Source organism: Oryzias latipes, chromosome 12, assembly GCF_053564925.1.
Source record: "Oryzias latipes strain Hd-rR chromosome 12, Olatipes_Hd-rR_3.1".
Lineage (NCBI taxonomy): Eukaryota > Metazoa > Chordata > Actinopteri > Beloniformes > Adrianichthyidae > Oryzias > Oryzias latipes.
The window spans coordinates 33549121-33568824 of NC_136248.1; the positions used below are offsets into that span (position 1 = coordinate 33549121).

Below are 19704 nucleotides of genomic sequence, written 5' to 3' on the forward strand. Positions count from 1 at the left end.
TGACGCCCAGCACGACTCCTCTCAAGAGCTCCATCTGAAAGGGCTCCATGCGCATGCCGTTCGTTTGGAAATATTCAAACACCCGTTCTACCATGCGCCGAAATCGATACATGAGGCGATCGGAGGCGTCCCCTTCTAGATTTCCAGAGGCCCGTATCTCGCGCACCCTCACCTTCGCGCCTTCCAAACCCAGCTCGCGAATCAAGACGGCTTGCGCCACTCGGTCTGTCATCAGCCGGTTGTATTCCGAGACCCTCTCCCGTTCCGAGCGCCTGCTCTCCTCCTCGACCTGATCCTTGTAGAGCCTGAGCCGTACGCAGTCCACAGCCACAGCCAAAGGCACCGGCGGCCTGGAGCCAGGCACGGGATCGCGCACGATTTCTCTTCGCAACCAAAGGATGTCATCAGGGTCTGGTGACAGAGCTCTCCACGGGGCTCTCGACAGGCCAGGGCGCGCTAGGCGCAATGGCCCAGGTCCACGCGTGAGCTCGCTGCTCGAGGAGAGGGCAGCGGGTGAGGCGCTGTGTCCGGCGGAGCTCATCGCGCACAGTGCCTGGGCTCGCCGAACCCGCGACGCAGAAAGACGTCCCTGCAAGGCCGCCGTGAGCGAGTTTGTGCTGCCGCTCAAAATCCACTTCAGGTACTGCTGGCTCTTCTCCGGGATTCCCGTCAGCGATGCGGCGCGACCGAGAGACGCGTGCCTGCCGGGAGTTTTAACAGATCTCGAAAGAGTTCGCTTCAACCGCGTAATGATGTCGGGAGACGGCGATCCCGAATTCTGCTGCGAGGGAAGGCTCTCGGACGTCTTCGGGATGAAATCTTTCTGGCTCACCACCGACGGAAGGTTGGTCGTCGTCGACTCGCCTTTCGAAGACGCCAAGTTGTCTCTGCTGAGGCACCGAAATCTCACGGACGCCCTGGCTCTCTGGGAAGTGCAGCCCGAGCTGTGCTCCCGGCTCACCGAGGACTCGAGCGCTGCGCACTCAGCCTTGATCGGGCTTTGCGGGGACGCGTGCCGCCTGAGCCGAGGCCGCTTCTACAACCTGTATGCCAGGTACCCTTTGCCCGTGGAGAAGCAAAGCGGCGGCCTCGCTTCCGCACCTCCCCAGAATCGTAAGGCCCCCGTCGAGGAATGCGACGTCTCCGCTCGAGAGATACGTTCTGGTCAGGAGTTGCTCTCGATCCTCGCACCTCTCTACGCCACGTATTTCGCCTTGGTGGAGGGGGACCCGGCTCTGGATGAGCTCTGGCGCAGAGTGGATCTCCTCGGGGCGAGGTGGCTGGTTCGAGAAGAGTTTTCGGAGCTGAGCCTCTCCGTCAGGCTGCGCGACAGTCGGTTCGCGAGATTGGCGTTCGCCTGCGCTTTCTTTCTCTCCGGCTGTTGAGCATGGCAGGTCTTTTGGGCGCAGAAACCGCCGCTCATTAACCCTGGACGCTGACCCGCGAAGGCCGCCGTGATCAGCTCTCGCTCCACCGAAGACATGGACCCTCCCAAGTTCGAAGACAAGGAAGAAACGATTAGGTCCATGCTCAGCACCCGCTTTGGCAGCTACCGCGTGGTCTTCAAGCAAGCTGCGTGCGACGTGTGGGTGCGAGGCAGAGATTGCACGGTCCAGTACCAGGTGCGCAAGCGCCCGGACGGGGCCGGGTGGTACGCCTACTCGAAATCCGAGTCCAGAATATTGGGGGAGTCGGCGGAAGACGTGATAAAGCTGTGCGTGAAGGACACGATTTCCGAACAGGACGAACGGGAGGACGAGGTGGTGGGGAAGGAGGACAACGAGGATGAGAACGAGGCGTCGCGGCACGACTACGAAGTGATACGCAAGCTCTTGGAGCGCGAGAAAGACAGCCGGCCCCAGGGAGAGACGATCCCGGACGTCGGGGACTATCGAAGGGCCGGGGGGTGGTTGAACTCGGGGCGGAGATGCGAGGATGGCGACCGATCGACCGAGGACGACGAGAGTGGCGATGAGCGAGACCGCTTGCGGGAAAGCTTTGGCAACCTCAGGCTCGGGGCAACGGATCGTGTGAAAGTCCAGCACCGCCATGCCGCTCGCCCCGTCAGCCCGAGTCTGGCTAACTGGGACCTCGACCCATCCGAAAGACGCTGGCCTGGCTTCCCCCCTCCAGTCCGTCGAGACCTGAAACCCGTGGAGCGCCTCTTCGCCAGGGGAATCCGTTCGATCTATTGTGGTGACGAGGAAGTCACGGATTCGAAAGGTCCATCGGAGTACGACAGCGAAGAGGATGGATACGCGTGGGGCTGCCGAGATAACAAGTCCTGAGCGTCGCAGCAAGCACCCGTACAAGCGCAAGGCAACGGGGCTGAATTTAGAAATTTAGAGTGTGTGTAATAATTTTTTTTTAAATTTTATTTCATTTTCTACCCATTTTCATCGGAACCACTTTACACCTCAGAGCTCCGGTCTATGTTCCGTGGAGATGAACGAGGTCGGACGAGCCTTTCCCGTCTAATTGAGCCCATAAGCAGCATAAGAGCGAAGAGACGAAGCCTCGGTCTTGTCTACTTGTCTGTTTCTGGAGCGTACACTCACACGAAAGCAGTCTGATACAACAAGCCCATCCGCCACTGCAGCAATGTCAACCACTCCAGAACAAGACTTGTACTCCTCGGATGTGACGCGCACCAGGGCATCGTCCTTCACGGTCACAACGGACACTGAATCGTTCACCACGGCCCGCAGTCCCGAAGGAGACGGTGTTGTTCCCGTATTCTCGCCCAGAGAGATGGCCCGCTCGGAGCATGACGGCGATTCGGGCCTTGAGGAGACCGAGGCCGAACCGGACAGCGTCCTTTACCTCCAGCTCTCGTCGAACCCTGGGATCGCAGAGCCGCGGATCGATTTCGAGCCCCCGTCCGATTCATCGGGAAGCGAGATCTACAGCTCCTCCGATGACGATGAGGAAGACAGCAGCATAGAAAATTATGATCGCTACGACCCAGCACTCCGGTGGCACCACCCAGACGTTGTAGACCACATGCGAGGACTGGGCCTGGCCATCGACGAAGAAGGATACTGGTTCGATCCGGGTTCCTTCCCCCTCTTCTCTGAGCCTAAAGGCGTCGTGTTTGAAGACGACGATTGAAGTTCTGCTTGCTGTGTGTGTGTCTGTTCACATTTTCGCTACCATCTTTATCTTATGAGACTCAATAAAGGTTCTGCTATCTGATAACCAGTGTGCTTGGGTTTGTCGAGAGCTCCCGACGCTCGTGCAGTGAAAGGTTTAGGGGGAGCATGGGTTCGAAACCCTAACGCCGGGAGTTTGAAATGGGGGACATAAAATGAAATAAAGAAACGTGACCACCGGCAACAGCAAGCGTTTGAGCCTTTTCCCTTTTCATTTTATTGAGGTGAAACAAAACAAAACACAGCTGCATTTCACGTACAATGAACCTCTCCGCATATTCTCACGGAGCTCTCTCCCCCGTGAATCTCGTCTCTTGTGTGGCAAAGGAGCAGAAACGCGGAGAGCACGTCGTCCCTGGTGTATTCGCCCGCCTTGGACTTTTTGCCTCCGGTGACCACGGTCCCCCCGCCGCCCTTGGCTGACTCCTTGATCGAGACGGCAGCCATTTCCTCCCTCAGTTTGCCCAAGAGCCGCTTCCCGTGCTCTGCGTGCAACCTGTCGGCCAACCTGCTGTCGGGTAGGGAGATGGTGTCTCGGATCTCCAGAGCTCGAGCGGTCGCGTCCGTGGCCAAATTGATACCGCTCCTCGACCTCCTGTACATGTGCACGGCCATGGAGGAGCCGGTTCTCGTGCTGGAGCCGGCGCCCCGAGAGACGCCCAGGGTGGCTTCCACGGCTCTGCCCTTCCCCACAGCCTCGGCCAGCACGGCCCAGCCGAGGGACATGACGCACTCACAGTAGCCCAGATCGTCCCTCTCTATGGCGGACACGGTGCTGAGCACCATGGCCAGTTTGGTCTTGGCACTGACGTGTTTCCCCAGCATGTACCTGGAGTTGACCTGGGACCACTTGCTGTAAAAGAGCACCCTGAAGCCAGCGCGTGCCAGAGCGTGTTCGAGCAGCTCCTTCAGGTCGGCCAGCGCATTCACGTAGGTGTTTTGCTCAAACACCACAACCACCGGCACCTCTTTCCAGTGCGCTGAGGGCAAAAGGACTTTGAGCAGCCTGACGTGAGCGCTCAATAGGGCCGCGTACACCCTGGTGACTTGATCTAGGTCACGTATCTCCAGCTCGTCCAGTGACATGATCTGCAAAGAGACGGGGGAGAAAGCGGGTTTAGGTACTTTGTGGCGAGAAACGAATTGCACATAGGAAACCGCTGGGCGCTCAACACGATCACATTCAGCTTCTTAATCATCATCATCATCATCATCATCATTATCATCATCATCATCACTTGTTGCAATATCACCCTTCGAATAAGACTAAGGTTACGCTTTGTCAACATGTCTTTCTGCCCCGCGTGCCGCAGGGCTCGAAGACAACTCTTGAGCCTGATGAGCATGCCGTGGGAGCTGCTACTCTCCCGGTACGAGTTCATGGTAGCCCTCGCTTCGTTCCGCCGCAACATGGACCTGTTCGTCGAGATGGACATCGGGCAACTGAGGACGGCGTACAGTCAGGTGGTGTCGTTCTCGCCCGCGAGGATACTGGTGACAGACTCGCTCGTCTCTCATTACGTGCTGAGTTCGAGGAACGAGCACTCGGGACGAGAAGCTCTGGCTTCGGCCCCGCGCGTCCCCGTGGAGCTTTCGGAGGCAGTGACCCTTGCCCTCGGAAACAGCGTGCCGAGACGTTTTGTGCACGATTGCATGAGCCAGCATGAGTGGCGTGGGCACGAGGAGATGGTTCTCTCTGCCTTCGCCTCTGCAGAGTCTGTGCGCGGCGGGCCCCTAAAGTACCTGGCCCTGGTAAAGGCCAGCTCCCGGAACGTGGCCTCTCTGCACACGGTGGTGGCGCTCGCCATTACGGGCTGGCTGATGGAGCTGTCGGGGCATAGCGTGGGGAGTTGCGAGTGCGGGGTCTGGGAACAGGCCCTGGAGCTCATCTCGTGCTCCGTGCCAGACGCGGAGACCTCCCTCAGCGTGCAGGACGAGAACCGCGTGAGCGCGTACATCTGCACCCTGATGGACGTGAAGCCCGGGCCCCAGGAGCGAGCTCTTCCCGGGCCGGCTCCCGATTACGGGTACGTTTTTAGAGATCTTCTGGTGTCCGGTTTAGGGGGGACAGAGGAGGAAGGCGCCGATCGTGGGCGGGAGACCTACCACTAGCTTGCCTCCAGCGATCTCCACGGCGCAACACACTCCGGCGCAGGACCTGGAACCTCCCCCGAAGGTTGGGTCCAGACACAAGTAAGCCTTGGTCACGATCGATCGGGCCACGTCTTCCAGGGCCCAACAGTTGTTGGACAGGAACCTGTTGATGACGGAAGCCTCGAACGGGACTGTGGTGTCGGTCTTGATGTCCTCGGACGAAGTGCTGCTGCTGCCTGTGACCTCGCTCTCGAAACCCTTGGGTGAGACCATGTTCATGAGCTCCTTGAGCTGCCCGTCCACCGAAATGTGTTGCGGGCAGTAGACGCCGAGGCAGCAGCAGGTGAGCCCCGGATCCCTTTCGTGGTATGCGCATTTGAAACTCTGAGACACCACGTGGTAAGCGGGGCCTCCCCGGTCGTCGCGGATGTCCGCGACCTTGTTCAGCCAAGGCGTGTTGTTGACGTGGCTGGTGATGTGAACCTGTTTCCGTCCTCTGAACGCGATGTTGGGCAGGACGGCCAGAAGCACCTTGGAATTCACGAAGCCTACTTCGTCCACCAGGATGAGGTCGGCGCTCTGTCCCCTGCTCGCCTGTGAAGAGAGGCAATAAAAATTGATAAGGAACAAAGAAAAGGGAAAGGAGAAGAACACAGAGAAAGGAAATACGAAGGGAGAGGAGGAGAATCGAGAGACGCTAAGGGAAATACGAAGGGAGAGGAGGAGAATCGAGAGACGCTAAGGGAAGCGCCGATGGACCGCTGGCCTTCAGAATTAATAGACGATCCGCAGTGGGTGAGCCACTGCGTGGAGGAGGAATGCGCTTTTGACGACCGATACATCCCGGGCTGTTACGTATGCTCAGCGCACCTCAGCAAGCACTCGTGCTCGGGATTCGACTGCGCCCTCGTGCGGGCTATGGCCGCCCGAGTTTCTTACGCCTCGGCGTCGGGGGAATTTTCCTGCCCCGTGGTGGGGCTAGCCGCATTTCGCAGGGAGGACCCTGACTTCAGGGGGCCCTGGTACTATGGAACGGAGGCGACGGTGGGCTACGGAGCATTGGAAGTTGACCCGCGGACGGGCGGACCTCGCGGAGGTCCGTGGGTCGAAGACCAGTGCGGCGTATCGGCGCGGGTGCTGAAATCCTGCCTGCCGGCCATGATTGCACTTTTCTCCACCATCCTCACGCGGGAATTTGCAGACGAGTACCGGACCGTTGAGCGCGGAGAGGGTCAAGTCCCGTCGCAGCGCTGCCGATGGACCTCTCGAGTGTTCAGGCTCGCGGGCTGTATCGAGTTCCGGACCGTCGGCGAGCGGGTCCGAGCGGACCTAGGAGATCTGGGAACCGTGAGGGACGCCGCTCTCAAAAGCGCAGCCGCCGTGTCCACCCTTTTCTGCTCACCCGAAGCTAGGATCAAGCGCTTCGTGAAGAAAATGGTGAACAAGCAAAGCGACAAGCACTCGAGGAGAGACGGCTTTTACACTCTGGTGATCATGGCCTCTCTTTGCTTCTTCCCTTACTTAAAACTCGCCGTGCTGAGCGAAATGTTCGACAACAGGACCCTGGTGCTCATGTTTTTCGACAAGACCCTCGCCAGGCACAACCAGTGGTCCATGCTCTCTACCAACGTCCACCTGCACGTGAAACGGCCTCAGTTTCAGAGAGCGCTCGCCGACGCCGACCCGGGTAGACTCCTGCCACTGGTCGTGAGGGCCGCCTTGGACGACTACGTTTCTCTATCGGGTCAGAGCAGCGAGCTGAAATGCCTCCCGGCCACAGTAAGGGCCGCGAGCCAGTCCGAGCCTCGCTCGGAGAAAATGGAAACGCGCTCCGATGCCGCTCCCGAGGCAAAAGGAGGATGCCCTCTCCGGCGGGCTTTTACGAGGTCCACAGAGGCAGGGTCGAGGAGAAGAGAATCCGCGTGAGCGACGAGTCGCCCTCGTCGCAGCGATCCAGATAAATCCGCGTGGGATGACGACATGCTACCTTTCGTCCGATGTCTTCGCATCTCACGCTGAACATTGTACCTCGAGGCTGTTGTTTCTCTGCTGTGTTGTACCTACGCTACCTTCAATAAAATCTCCAACAAAAATGTGTCTGATGTGTTGGTTTGCATGCCTTGCCATCTTTTCTACCCCTTCATCCCCCCTTAAGAAAAGAACGGAAAAAAAAACAAAACAGCGCTTGTTCAAATTCAGGTTTGGTGTATCGGCTTTATTTTCCCAACCATGTCACCCCAATGATACAAAAAAACGATGAAACGAAAGACAACGAAACAAAAAACAAAACAAAACAACAAACATAGAACCAGCAACTCGCACACGTTCCACAGCAGCACAAAGACACAGGAGGGCCTTAGACATCCCCATATCTCTTCTCTTTCAGTTTCCTCCCTTTCTTTCGCTTGGAGCACAGAGGTCTCTTCCATTCCACCCCTTTGCGCCTCGCGCGTTTCGCCTCTCTCGTCTCCACGTGGCCGGACGCGTCCTGCTCCCGTAGGGCCGCGCTCTCCAGAGGCAGCTCTAAGAATCGCAGAGCACGATCCGATTTGAGCTTCTGCAGCGCCTCCCTCTTCCACTGGAGGTTGACCAGGGCGGTCAACGGCGCGTGTCCGAATCGCACCAAAGCGTCGTACGAGCTTTCTGGGTTGGCCCTCGCCAGCCTATCGGCGAAAAATCTCACAAACGCGATCTCGCATCGCAAGCAGTTCCGCGATGCGCTCGAAGGGCACGTGGGCTGAGGCCACGGGTTGGGCCGAGTCCGATCCTCTTTGTCCTCTCGCAGACAGCCTGAATCCAACGTGGTCGTCATCAAACACGTAGATCCCGTCCCGAGACAGTTCCTCGGGCGAGTCTCCCATGAGCACGTATCCATGAGGAAGCTTGCGCAGTGTGCAGTACGATGTGATGTGAGCGAACAGCCAGACCAGAGAAGCGATCTTTCTGTTATAGGGCGTGGGTCTTGTCGTGTGTTTTAGCTGTCTGTCCACTCCCTCGCTCAAAGTCGCTCCGATCAGCGGAACCTTCGCTACCCGAGACACGCTCCTCACCAGGCTCCACGAGGTCTCCACCGACAGCCCCGACGCCACCAGGTGCTTGAACAGAACGATCCTCTCGGCCGTCCCGTTGTACCTGTCCGTGTATCTGCGGACAGGGTCCAGCGAGGCCATGCACACGTATGAGAGCAGTTTGTCATTGGTACCCGTTGAGGCAACGGAGGCCAAAGACAGCTTGAGCTGCTCCACCTCGAGGCCCGCTCGCGTGCGATAGTCCTCCCTCGCCGGGTCGGGGCAACGCGTCGCCAGGAGCCTGGCCCTTTCTCGGCTCCTGTTCAGCGAACCGTAAAAGCGGTGCAGCCAGCGCACGGGATGGGTGCTCAGGTACCTCGGGGCTTCCAGCTCCTCCAGCGTGCGCACGTACGATCGGAGCTGATGAACCACTTCTTTCCCTAGGGCTATCTGTTTGTCCATCTCGTCCCGCCGCTTGATCGACTCCAGCTGCTCGAGGAACCTCACGGACCTCGGGCCACCACCCGTACCTTCCGCGGGCCGCTCCGTCCCGGGAAACGCGCCTCCGCTCGGCCTGGCCCCGGCCACCTCCCCGAAGCCTTCGCTGTTGGCCAAGTCCAGCGCGGCCGACGCGGCAGAGTCCGGGTCGACGGGGGGCTCCGCGCCCTCGTGCCTCAGCGTGAAGTGGCAGCAGGAAAACATTCTCCTGGTTTCTTCCCAAGTGTCCAGGGTAATGTCGGTTTCGAAATAGCACTCAGGGCACTCCTTGGTGTCTGCGACCAGCCTCGGAATCATTGGGTAGCGCAGCACCAACGCGAAAAAGTCCCTGAGAGAGTCCAGCGCGAGCAACGACTCTTCGGTCGAGATTGTGCCGAACTCCCTGCTCAGCCTCGCGTACACCTCCAGGGCTTCGGAGAACGTGAGGGGTTGGCCCGGCCGCCTGGCGATGGCTTCTCCTTCTTCTATGCCTCGCACCGCGAGCCACAGGGTGAACTCGTTCACTCGCTCTCCGCCCGGGTCCGCTGGGGTCGAGGCGGCCGTGCGGGGCTCGGAGAAAGTCCTCGCGAATTCTAGCAGCGTTGCGTCCGCGTGGCCCAGCAGGCGCGCCGCACAGGCTCTGTCGTACAGCTCGGCCACGGACCTCCGAGCCGTCACGGCTCTCGCTTCATCTCTGGAGCCATCAGGGCTTCCAGGGCGCCCGGAACCAGCGCGTTCGCGACGAGCCGGTGACCTTGCCACTCGGCCAGACAAACCATGAGTCCTATCCATCGCGGGTCCCCCGAACACGACGGGTGCTTCACGTCTGACCTGAGCCCCGCCTGAGGCCAGAGGGTTGTTAGTTGAGCGAACGTGGCCGCTCCGCTCTCTGAGAGGAACCGCCTGGGTTCGCCGTAGACGGGTCGCGCCCCGTAGCTCGACGAGGACGGCGATGCGGCCAACTCGCGGTCCAATCTCTCGGGCAGTTCTTCGAACTCGTAGGCCCCTGCCTTCGTCACGATCACGCAACGGGAGAGCTCTCGGGCGCGCTTCAGCATCTCCCCTCTGCCTCCGCGCACCACCAGCGTGACACCGAACCGTCCCGGGGGCGCGTCCGTCGATAGCACGTCGCCCAGCGCCAGAGCGCAAAGGGCCAGGTCCAAGATCTTATCCCCCGCCGGGTCTGCCGATCCGTGCTCAAACACTGGCCTGAGGCCGCAGCCGAACGTCAAAACGGTGTGAACGTGATACGTCAGGGGTGAAAACGAACAGGGTCTGTAATAGCGTACGAGCTTGCCTCTTTCCGTCAGATCGAAATGCCTTTTCCAGGCCGGGTTGGGAGCGGGTGCGAAAAAAACGTGGCCCTCCACGGCAGGGACGTCTGGAACCAATTCGATTTCCAGTCGAGAGTTCAACGTGAGGATACTCGAAAGGCCTCTCTCTCGAAAGTCGCACTTTACTCTCAGGGGCGCGGGCGTTGGTACCGCAGGGTCTCCTTCTTCTCCTTCATCCACAGCTACCCCTTCTAGATCTTGGTCTTCTTCTTCTTCTTCTTCATCCTCCTCCTCTTCTACCCGTTCGTCTTCATCGTTTTCAGCTCTCTCGGTCTGCACCTGTGCATTTCCCGCCTCTGCATTGAGCGTCAGGGAGGCAGCTCGGCGCCTCATCTCGACGAGCGACGCCTTTGTGTCCACCGAATGCCAAAACCTGTCTCGCTTGAGCACGAGTCGACCGTCTGGGCTCCTCTGCCATCTCGGAGGGCTCGAACGTAGACGGGGAAGCCATTCGCAAGGTCCTCGAGCTGGCGCTTCAAGCGGCGCTTCGGTTCCCGACTCCCACCTGAACTTCAGCTCGGCCACCTTTGAGCAAAACGATCCTGGCTGTCTCTTTGACCACGGCGAGGGGTCCTTCCAGGTCTCGGGGCCTCGTATCCCCCCAGGCACTCCGTTCATTTCGCAGAAGGCCATGAGCGAATCTTTGTTGCGCATTCGCAGAGTCTCCTGCTGCTCCTCCGATGGTTCGGCGTCCTCGGGTGCGCTGACGAGCACGTGCAGGCCGGGATCGCCCCGTATCGCTGCGGCCCTTAGGGTCCTGGGCTCGGAATGCAGCACCAAGTTGCCAGAGTGTCTCACCGGTATGACCCCTTTGGACCTTTCGACCAGAAGCGCGATAGCATCGTCCTCCCGCGGGCCGTCCGGACGTGACACCAGGTACCCCGTCCTTCTGCTCCTCAGCACGTCCAAGTCCCTCGGCAGCGCGTGGGTCCAGCGACAGGCGAAAGTCTGCGAGTCTGCCTCCGGGGTGTACACAGTTACGGCGCGACTCCTGAAGGGGCCCGTGGCTCCCGCGAACCAAGCCACCGCGCGCTGCAGGTAACCGTACAGACCGCGTCTCGAGCATCTGATCTCCAGCTCTGCGTGAGTGTTCCCCGAGAGCATGGCTCTCGCGAGCGAGTCGGCGAACTCTCCGGCCGAGCTCACCTCGGCCCGAAAGCTCCAGCTCTCGAGCTCCTCTTCGCCGTCGGCCTCCGGCTCGCGGCCGTCGTCCTCGGGAACCGGCTTCGCGTACCACCTTCCGGGCTCCGCTATTTCGATCAGGCTGGAGATGGGCATGCGAGATTCGCGCTGAAACCGACTGGTGCCTCTATTCGTGACGACGCAGAGGCCTCTGGTCCACCTTCTTTCCGAGGGGCACGTCAAAACGCGCGATCGCAGCACGTCGAACCCTCTCCACTCTCTTGGGTTCAGGGCCCTGGCGTGCCCGTCTGCCATCTCCACACGCCCGAGGCCCTCGCCGGGGCGGCCGTGGTGCGTGAACTCCTCCGGCGGAGCCCCGCAGAGCCATCTGACGATCTCGACCCCTGCGCCCTCCGGGCCCGCGGACCTGGAGCTCCGGGACACCGGGTAGTCTCGCTCCCAGTCGCTCGGGCGCGAGGTCTCGGCCGGGACTTTGGCAAAAGTCCACAGAGCGTCCTTCAGTCTTTCCCAGGAGCTCTCGCTCGTGGCGTAGCCCTCCAACGGATCCCTGCGCCCCCGACGCATGAACATCTTGTCGATGGCGGACGCTTTGTCCAGGCACTTGATGCGTGCCCTGGCCTCGAGCGGCTCGGGAGCAGGCCACGCGGGGTCTTCGTTCGTCAGCGCGTCGGTCCGGAACAGCGAACAGTTCTCCGCGACCACGGCCACGGACTCCAGCCTCTGAACCAATGGGCCTTTGCCCCTCAGGTAGAACAGGGGAGACTCAGAAGCGAACGCCACCGTGTGCCCGTCTATCACGGACATGCCGGGGCGTCTGGCGGACGCCGTCGACTCGGGTCTCGAGGCCCCTTCGCTCGCCAGCCTAAGAAAGCTCCAGTCCCCCAGGCTCGTCGAAACTCTGCCCGGGAAGGTCTCGACCCTCTCGAACACCAGCGCGGGTCCCAGCGTCTCAGAGTACGCCCTCAGGAGGAGGTCTTCCTCATCCCCCCGAGGCAGCAGCTCGCTCCCGGGGCAGAGCTCGGAAGCGCTCAGGGGTCTGGGCTCGCAGCACCTGGCCAGGAGCGGAGCCAGCCTGTGGTCCCGGGAGCAGAGGAAGGCTCCGATTGTGTTGACCCTGAGGCTGCGCGAGTGGCGGACCTCTGCGTCCGTTCCCCTGGTCCAGGCAGACGCACCCCTGTGCCTGCTCAGCGTGAACAGCTTGCAGGCCGGGTGGCAGGTCAGTCTGCAGCTCTCGGCCAGGTGGCCCAGGAGAGCGTGCGCCGGGGGCAGAAGGCCCCGTCCGTGCAGGACGAACTCGTAGTCGAGCATCACGTCACCCCGGCTCATCTCTGGCACGCAAGGGTGCACGGCTCTGTAGAAGCGAGTCAGGCAGGCGCTCACGTCAAAGTCCTTCTCTGCCCCCCTCGTCGCCAGGACTCTCGCGCAGTGGCCCAGCATCACAGCCTCATCCAGGCAGGCTTCGTACGCAGAGCCGCACTCTCCGGGGCACCTGTCGGCCCTGTCCAGCGCGAAGCGCTTAGGGCGCGCGTTCGCCGCCAGGTTCAGGTTGTATTCACGCAGGGGATGGGAGAGGGCGTCCTCCGAGACGCTCCCGCTCGACTCCTTCTCGGCCCTCGCCACCTCGACCGTGGGGAAGAACTCTCCGTCCCCGATGGCGCTGTGGCACTGTCGGTCCGCCGCCGGCGACCTGAGCCACGAACGCGTGTGTGGGGGCTCTCCTCCACACGGGCCTCGAGCGAAAGGCTCGTCTACGGCCAGCTCCAGCTCGCAACGCCCGGCCGTCCGGCGGGAAGATCTGAAAATGCGCGACAGCCTGCGCTCCTCGTAACCCCTGGCCTGATCGCTGCGCACGGCCCGTTCCAGGCTGGACGCGGCGTCTGCTGTGACCGGGAAGCGCTCCAGTTCGTGGCCGGAGCGGCTCCAGATACGTTCCCTCCCTGTCTCCGGGGCGTAATTCAGCTGAAAGTAGCAGTCGGGCGGCGGGATAGTCGAGGAGGCGGCGATTTCGCGCAAGTCCTCGGTGAGCCTCGTGCAACGGGCGCCACCTGATGCGCGGGAGCCCGGGCGCACGCCCTGCGTGTCGGGAATCTTCAGGAGGGCCCTGTGACGGCCGCGTCTCGAGTGAAACACCCCGCAGACCCTCAGTATGTTCAAGTCGGCGGGCCCCAGCGTGCGTATGCCTATCGTGACCCACTTGAAACGAGAGCTCGGCCCGAGCCCCCTCCCGAAAAGGACGATGTGGCCCGTGGTCCTCTCGCAGATCGACGGAGAATCCACGCGGGCCGGCGGACCTGCCTCTTTGATGCCCCTGGCGTCCGAGAGCGGCGCCCTGCTCGGGGTGCCCCGCAGCAGAGCCAGGTCCCCCTCCAAATCCTCGTGCATCGGGCGCTCGGGCGACTCGGACGGCCCAAGACTCGCTAGGCGAGGACAGGTGCCAGGTACGTGCTCTGACACGATCTGCCTGAGCTTCGACAGAATGGAGCAGTCGCTCGCCTCGAAGCGAATGCTGCTTTCCCTGGAACCTCGTTCGAAGCCCGCGTTTTCCATGCGTAGGTAAGAAAGGACCAGTGCCCGCGCCTCTGTCCACTCCAAGGGCCCCGAGAACCATAGGCTCGTCGGTACGTCTGGGCCCGCCAGCCTCGCGAAGACTTCCAGCGCGTACAGCACTGCCGCGCAGCTCGCGCCGTCGAGCTGAGGAGGAGCGATCACGTCCATGCCCCCGGGGATCAGACACACGGCCCGATCGAAGAGGTACGCCTCTGACCTGAAGCCCTGCGGCATGACACCGCTGTACCGAGGGGTCCTGTAGACACGCAACGTGGGCGTCCTGCTTGCAGAAGGTGATCTAGAGTTCCCTCGGACGACCTTCGGCGAGGATATCAGCAGGCGGGGCGCCCCTGGCGCGCCTGTCTCGATCTCCAGCACAGAGTGCCCGCTGGGAAACCATTCGGTGAGCCGTCCGCTCGGGCCTTCCGCAGCTGTCCTCGTCCTAAATCTGCTCTCGCTTTTGCTTTCGGCCTCCCGGGTTTCCCGTGCTGTCGTCTTCCCGCCTCTGCTCACACCTGCAGTGTCCTGGCGGCCCGTGCCCCTTCTGGCGTTCGGACTCGACTTGGGCACGATCACCAGAGCATCCCTGAGAAGGTGCCTCAGCACGGCGACGTGGTCGTTCTCGGCGAGCACCGAGAACGCCAGTGGCGTGGAGATCACCTCCCTCAGAGCCGCAAGGCCGGAGAATGCGCCGTGGCGACTTTCCGCCGTTCCGTCCAGTTCCCGTAGAAATCCCTGCCTCCCGCTGGCGCCGGGGCCTAGCGCGGGCCCCGGGAACCAAGGATCTTTAGGCTCCAGTTCCCTCAGGTCGAACGCGCTGTCGCCTTCTCCGGGTAGCACGCACCGCAGGGCGAACCGCGTCCCCAGCCCGCAGTCGCCCAAGGCAAGGGCGCAGAGCGTGCGGACAACCTCCTCGCGGCAGTCGGGCGAGAAGACGAGGCAAACGCGAGCCTTCCAAGAAGACACCACCTGGTAGAGCGACAGGCCATCTGAAGCGTAGATGATACCCGGGACGACCTCGGCTCCGCTCACGTCCCTCTCCTCGACCTCGTAGCCCACGCTCGTTTCTGGCCACCAGTGGGAAGAGCCGCCCGATTCGATCTCTGAGCGCTTCGAGATCACCAAAGCGGGCTCGGCCCCACCGCCTGCGAGCGCCCTGAAGGCCACGTCCGAGAACACAGACAGGGTCTCCCTGAACACGGCGAATGCGCTGTCTGCGGGCCGCAGCCTCCTGGGAGGACGGGGCTCCGCGAATCGCTGGATGCTCAGCAGTCTTCCATCCTCGTCGGCGGTGATCAGCGCACCGTCACCCAGCCGCGTCGCATAAAGCGTCGACGAGGAGCTCAGGGGGCTCTGGCGCAGGCGCCGCCGACGTTCCTGCTCGTATGCGTGGCGGCACCTCAAACGGTAGCCTTCGAGCCACTGCGGATGAAGGCGGGCTCGCAGGTTTCGACCCCGTGTCCCGAACAGGTAGGCCAGCTCGTCGTCCGAGAGTTCCGCTTTGCCGGCGCAGAGGCACGCGTAGATGTAGCAGATGTACTTATCACACATGCGGACGATTGGCCCCGAACGGCCCCCTCCCAAACGTTTCGGAGGCAAACGGGCTTCGAGGGAGCTGCTCCCGAAGGCTTCTACCCCATGGACATGACCGCGACTTTCTGCTCCGCGTGGAGCCGGGCCGCCGGACATGCCAGCGGATCGCAGCAGGCAACGCTGGTCCAGGCTGTGGAGTCTGCGTTTCGGAGGTATGAGGAAAGGGCTCGGAGGGAGAGCGTGGAACGCAGGGAGCGTGAGACGAGCGGAGGGGAGCGCGGCGAGCGCAGAGCCGGAAGGTTCCCACAAGACGACGTAGAAATGTACACAGAAGGCGAGTCGCTCGATCTGGACTCTCCATCCGAGAGGTCCTTAGTGAACCTGAGGCGCAGCGAAAGCGAAGAGAGCATGTCTGTGCACTCTCAAGGCAGCGAAGGCGAACCTGAGGGCGAACCCGCGGACAAACGCGAGTACAGCATTTCCTGGGTACCCGTGAGACGGGAAAGACGCCGGCGCGAAGACTCTCTGAGCGACGGAGGCCTCGGTCCGGGAGATCCACCACAAGGGCCTGCCCGGTGCCTCAAGTGCGAAGCCTACGACGCCCACTGCAAGTCCGCTGCCGAGAGCTACAGACGGACCTTGGGCTGCTACACGAAAACGGTGTCCGAGCTCATGTTGGGCTTTAGAACCGTGCTGGAGAGGTATCCCGAGCTGAGGGTCGACACGGGCGACGAACGCCTGCACTTCATGGTTCAAGCTGCTCTGGGCCGTAACAACCTGGTCCGAGAAATGGTCCGCCTTTCCGCGAGGAGGACTCACGATCGCACGCGTGGGGAGTCCGGGCAGGGAGAGTCCTGTCGAGAGTCTGCGTCGGCGGCGGCGACCGTGTGCGAAGCGCTGAACTCCTGCTACACGGACGGCGAGGCGCTGCGGATGATCCTGGAGCGCTACACCGACCTGTACGTGAGATACATGGAGGTGTGGAGGGGGATGTGCGCAAAGATTTCCAGGGATGTTACGCCACTGGAATTTGTGGAAATCGTGCGGGACAGACCCGGGGTGAGCCACGGCGAGCCGTGGAGCGAGGCAAGAGCGTACGTGGGTCGCTTGCTTGTCAAGGCGTCTTTGCTGGTGCCCAGGCGCGTCGGGGACGATTGCGCCCGGACGCTCAGGATGCTGGACGTCGAACTTTCCCGAGCCAGACCTCGAAGCTCAGAAGGTCGGGACAGGGTCCTCGTAGGGCACGTGGAAGACGTGCGCGATCTTCTCGACGAGGCAGGCTCCGGCATGTGGAGCTGGGATTTTCACTTGAACGACGCCTACTTTGACATCAGGAGCGACCTGGCGGTTCTCGAGAGCCTAATCGGAATCGGCGACATCTCCGTCAAGAGCCTGCTTTACGAGAGATCCCTACTGATCTCTCAGTTGAGAAAGGTCGTGAGGAACGAAGGCTCTCTGGAGCTCAGCCTGAGCAAGGCACGCGGTGAGCTCACGGAGGCCCAAGCATCGAGGCGCCGGCTTGAGGCCGCCGGCTCCTTCTTCGCGTTCTGAAGGTGTGCCTATGGGGGTGGGACGGGACACGGTAAGATACTTAACGCGGCCGGCAGCGGGCCCAACTCGACCACCCCCCTTACCATGGACGTCGACTGCGATTACTTGACGGTCGGCGGTGTCGACGCTGAACCTGACGGCCTGAATGACCCCTGTCCGCATTGCTCCTCCGCGCGCTCCCTGCGCAGGGCCCTGGTGTACAAGCCAGTGCACCAGGAATCTGATGGGGTCTCGGCATCCATTTCGGTCAGGCCGGTCACCTTCGAGGAGGCTTCGTCCGGCCGAATGGTCCCCTACGTGCTGTCGCACGAGACAAGGTACGGTCGCGGCATCGACCCGGAGGACGGGGACGAGACCGCGCATTACTACACGGTGCGGAACTGCCTCGCCTCGATCCGTGGCAGCGTCCACCTGAGAGACGCGGCGGAATACGGAACCTGGCTGTCAGAGGTGGACCAGTGTGCGGCGGCACTCGGCCGGTTGCGAAGCGCAGCTCACGTCTGCTCTCACCTGCCCGACCTGAAACGATTTGTGCTCGAGCAGAAAAATGACGATGGCCTGCTGCACCTCGCCAGCAAGTGGCTCAGGCGGGGTGAACACGCAACCGTCGGGATCGAGATGTTCGGGCCCTTTTTCGTCGATGTGGCTTTCGCGCCGGTTCTTCACAAGATCTTGAGATCTGACTGGCTCGTTATGCGCAAACGGAACTGTGGCACCTGCAACGAACTGAAACCGGGCTGGGCTCAGGAGTTCTACGACGCTCGCGAGGTCCCGCGCTCGCCAGACAGTGAGATGAGGTTCGTGGGCCACCCGACTTGTCCTTGTTGCAAGCCGGGGGAGGCGAAGGACCTTGGCGTCGTGGCTCGGGCCATTGTGAGGGAGATGAGGCTCTGCGGATACACCCCTTGGTCCGCTGTGCAGGCGGTGCGGCGCTGCGAAAGCTCCATGCTGGAGCTGTCGTGCTCCGAGTGCCGTCGGGTGATTTTTACCCATTGCGCATTTCTCATGGAGTGCGCTGCGGTCGAGGCTTCTCGGGAACGCGACTGGCTGGTCCGCAACGAGGCCGTGATTCAACTGTGCTGGGTCGTTCATTCCCTCCTTCCGCTCGAGAAGCAAGCCGCGTTCCCTGCGACGGACCTTTCGGGCGCCTGCTGCGTATCGGAAAACTTTGCAGAATCAGAAGATGGGGGTGGAGGAGAAGGAGAAATCCCCAGACGAGGAGAAGAAGGAGGGAACGGGGAAGGAGAAGAGGATTTGCCGGCCTGCGAGACGCGCCAGCACGGAGGGGCTGCTGCGATGTACGCTTGGGCTTTTTCGGTGGCCGCGCACTGCGTCGCGTTTCAAACCTACGAGCGAAACGGCTCGCTGGATTTGGAAAAGATCGTGGTGCTGTACGCAAACGATCATCTCCCCATGCTCCTCGACGATCAGGACGCCCGGGGAGAAGGCATCCTGACGACGAGCGTGTCGCCGGACCCCAGACTGTTTGAGACGGCAGCGCTGAACACTGGCTTCGTCTCTCCTGGGCTCGACCCGAGGGATCGCCTCGAGGAGCGGGACATGCGGGTCCCCCCCGCCGGAGAAGTGCTGTACGAGCTCCCTGCGCCGAGGACATTCCGTCGCTCGGGTTCCGGGACCCCGGTCGCCCTGGCGGAGATCCCCAGTCACACCGAGGCCCGGGCTCAGGATCCTGAAGCGATAGCGGCCGCCATAGCGCTTCACTTTCCCAAAGTGTCGCCGTGCGCTCTCGACCGTCTGAGCCTAAAAGTGCCTCGACCCAGCTCGCTCAGGGCTGACGCCAGCTTGTTCTGGCCTGTGTTTGTCAACCCCACAAGGTCCTGCCACAAGCTGTTCAAGGCCCTGGCTCTGCCCGCGTCTCCGAGTCCCGCTTACGCGCTAGAAACGTTGGCGCGAGGATGGCGACGGGTGAAGGACCTCGTGCGACCAGACTCGCCTCTGCCCACCGCCTCTGGAGGGTGGGTCGCTGTGGAGCGCGAGCATTACGAACGTTATTTCGAGGGCCCCCTGGACCTCTTGACGCGCGCAGGGTTGACGAGTGAGAGCGAAAAGGAGGCGATGCAAGAGGCTTTGGCGAGAGGCGTTTTGCCGTGCTTCGCGGCCGAAGGGGAAAGCTTACCCGACTCGCTTGTGAATTCCACCCTGGCGCTATCGTTCGCGGCCAGCGGGTTGAGACTCTCTGCGCCTCGTCACCTTGGAGGAGTAGAGCGGGGCCGGCGAGGAGTAGAGGCGGACGGCCGGTCCGCGGTGAGAGTCACCGTGGCGGGTCTGTTGTACTTTGCGGCGTGGTACGTGCTGGTGTACGGTAACGCTCTGCACTCTCGTCCCAGCGCTCTCGAGGTTCTGGCTCGCAACCCGGGAGGAACGGACGCAGACAGGCACTTGCGTGCGGCCATGGAACTGAAGATCGACCGACGCGCCACGACAGGAGACTGGGGAGAGGACGACGTCGGCCCAGACCCGTCTTGCCGCTACTCTGTCCGCGGGTACAACGACCGCAGCATCGTGAGAGCCATGCTGATCGTGTTTGAGGGATTGCTCGATGCTCGAACCGTGCTGCGCGCGGCACAGCTGTACGTGCCCGAGCTCACGGCTCAGCTGCCTTTCTTCATGGCCCTAAACGTCGTTCCCTGTACGGTGAAGAGCACGATCGAGGCACGCGACTCGTGGTTCGCTGCCCGCCTAGGCAACGCGGAGTCGTCTCCGGACGACCCGCCTTACGCCTACCTGGGCGACATTGCCCATGGGATTCGCAGCAGTCTGAGAGGCGCCTTAGATCGCGGCGACGAGCGGCCCGTCGCGGCTCCTCCAGCGAGCCTCGACGCTCGAGCCTCAGACCCCTGGCAC

General features: G+C 61.8%; 1 protein-coding gene across 1 annotated transcript in view; it reads right to left on the minus strand.

Annotated features, from left to right (window-relative positions):
• Positions 1–3345: 3345 nt before the first annotated feature.
• The window catches only part of LOC144996331 (uncharacterized), a 33591-nt gene continuing 17232 nt past the window's right edge, over positions 3346–19704 (minus strand). Inside the window, exons 3-4 of the mRNA XM_078955724.1 lie at positions 5259–5840; positions 3346–4241 (exon numbers count right to left, since the gene is read on the minus strand). Coding sequence (XP_078811850.1) covers positions 3405–4241; positions 5259–5840 — 1419 coding nt within the window. The 3' untranslated portion in view covers positions 3346–3404. The remainder of the gene's footprint in view (positions 4242–5258; positions 5841–19704) is intronic.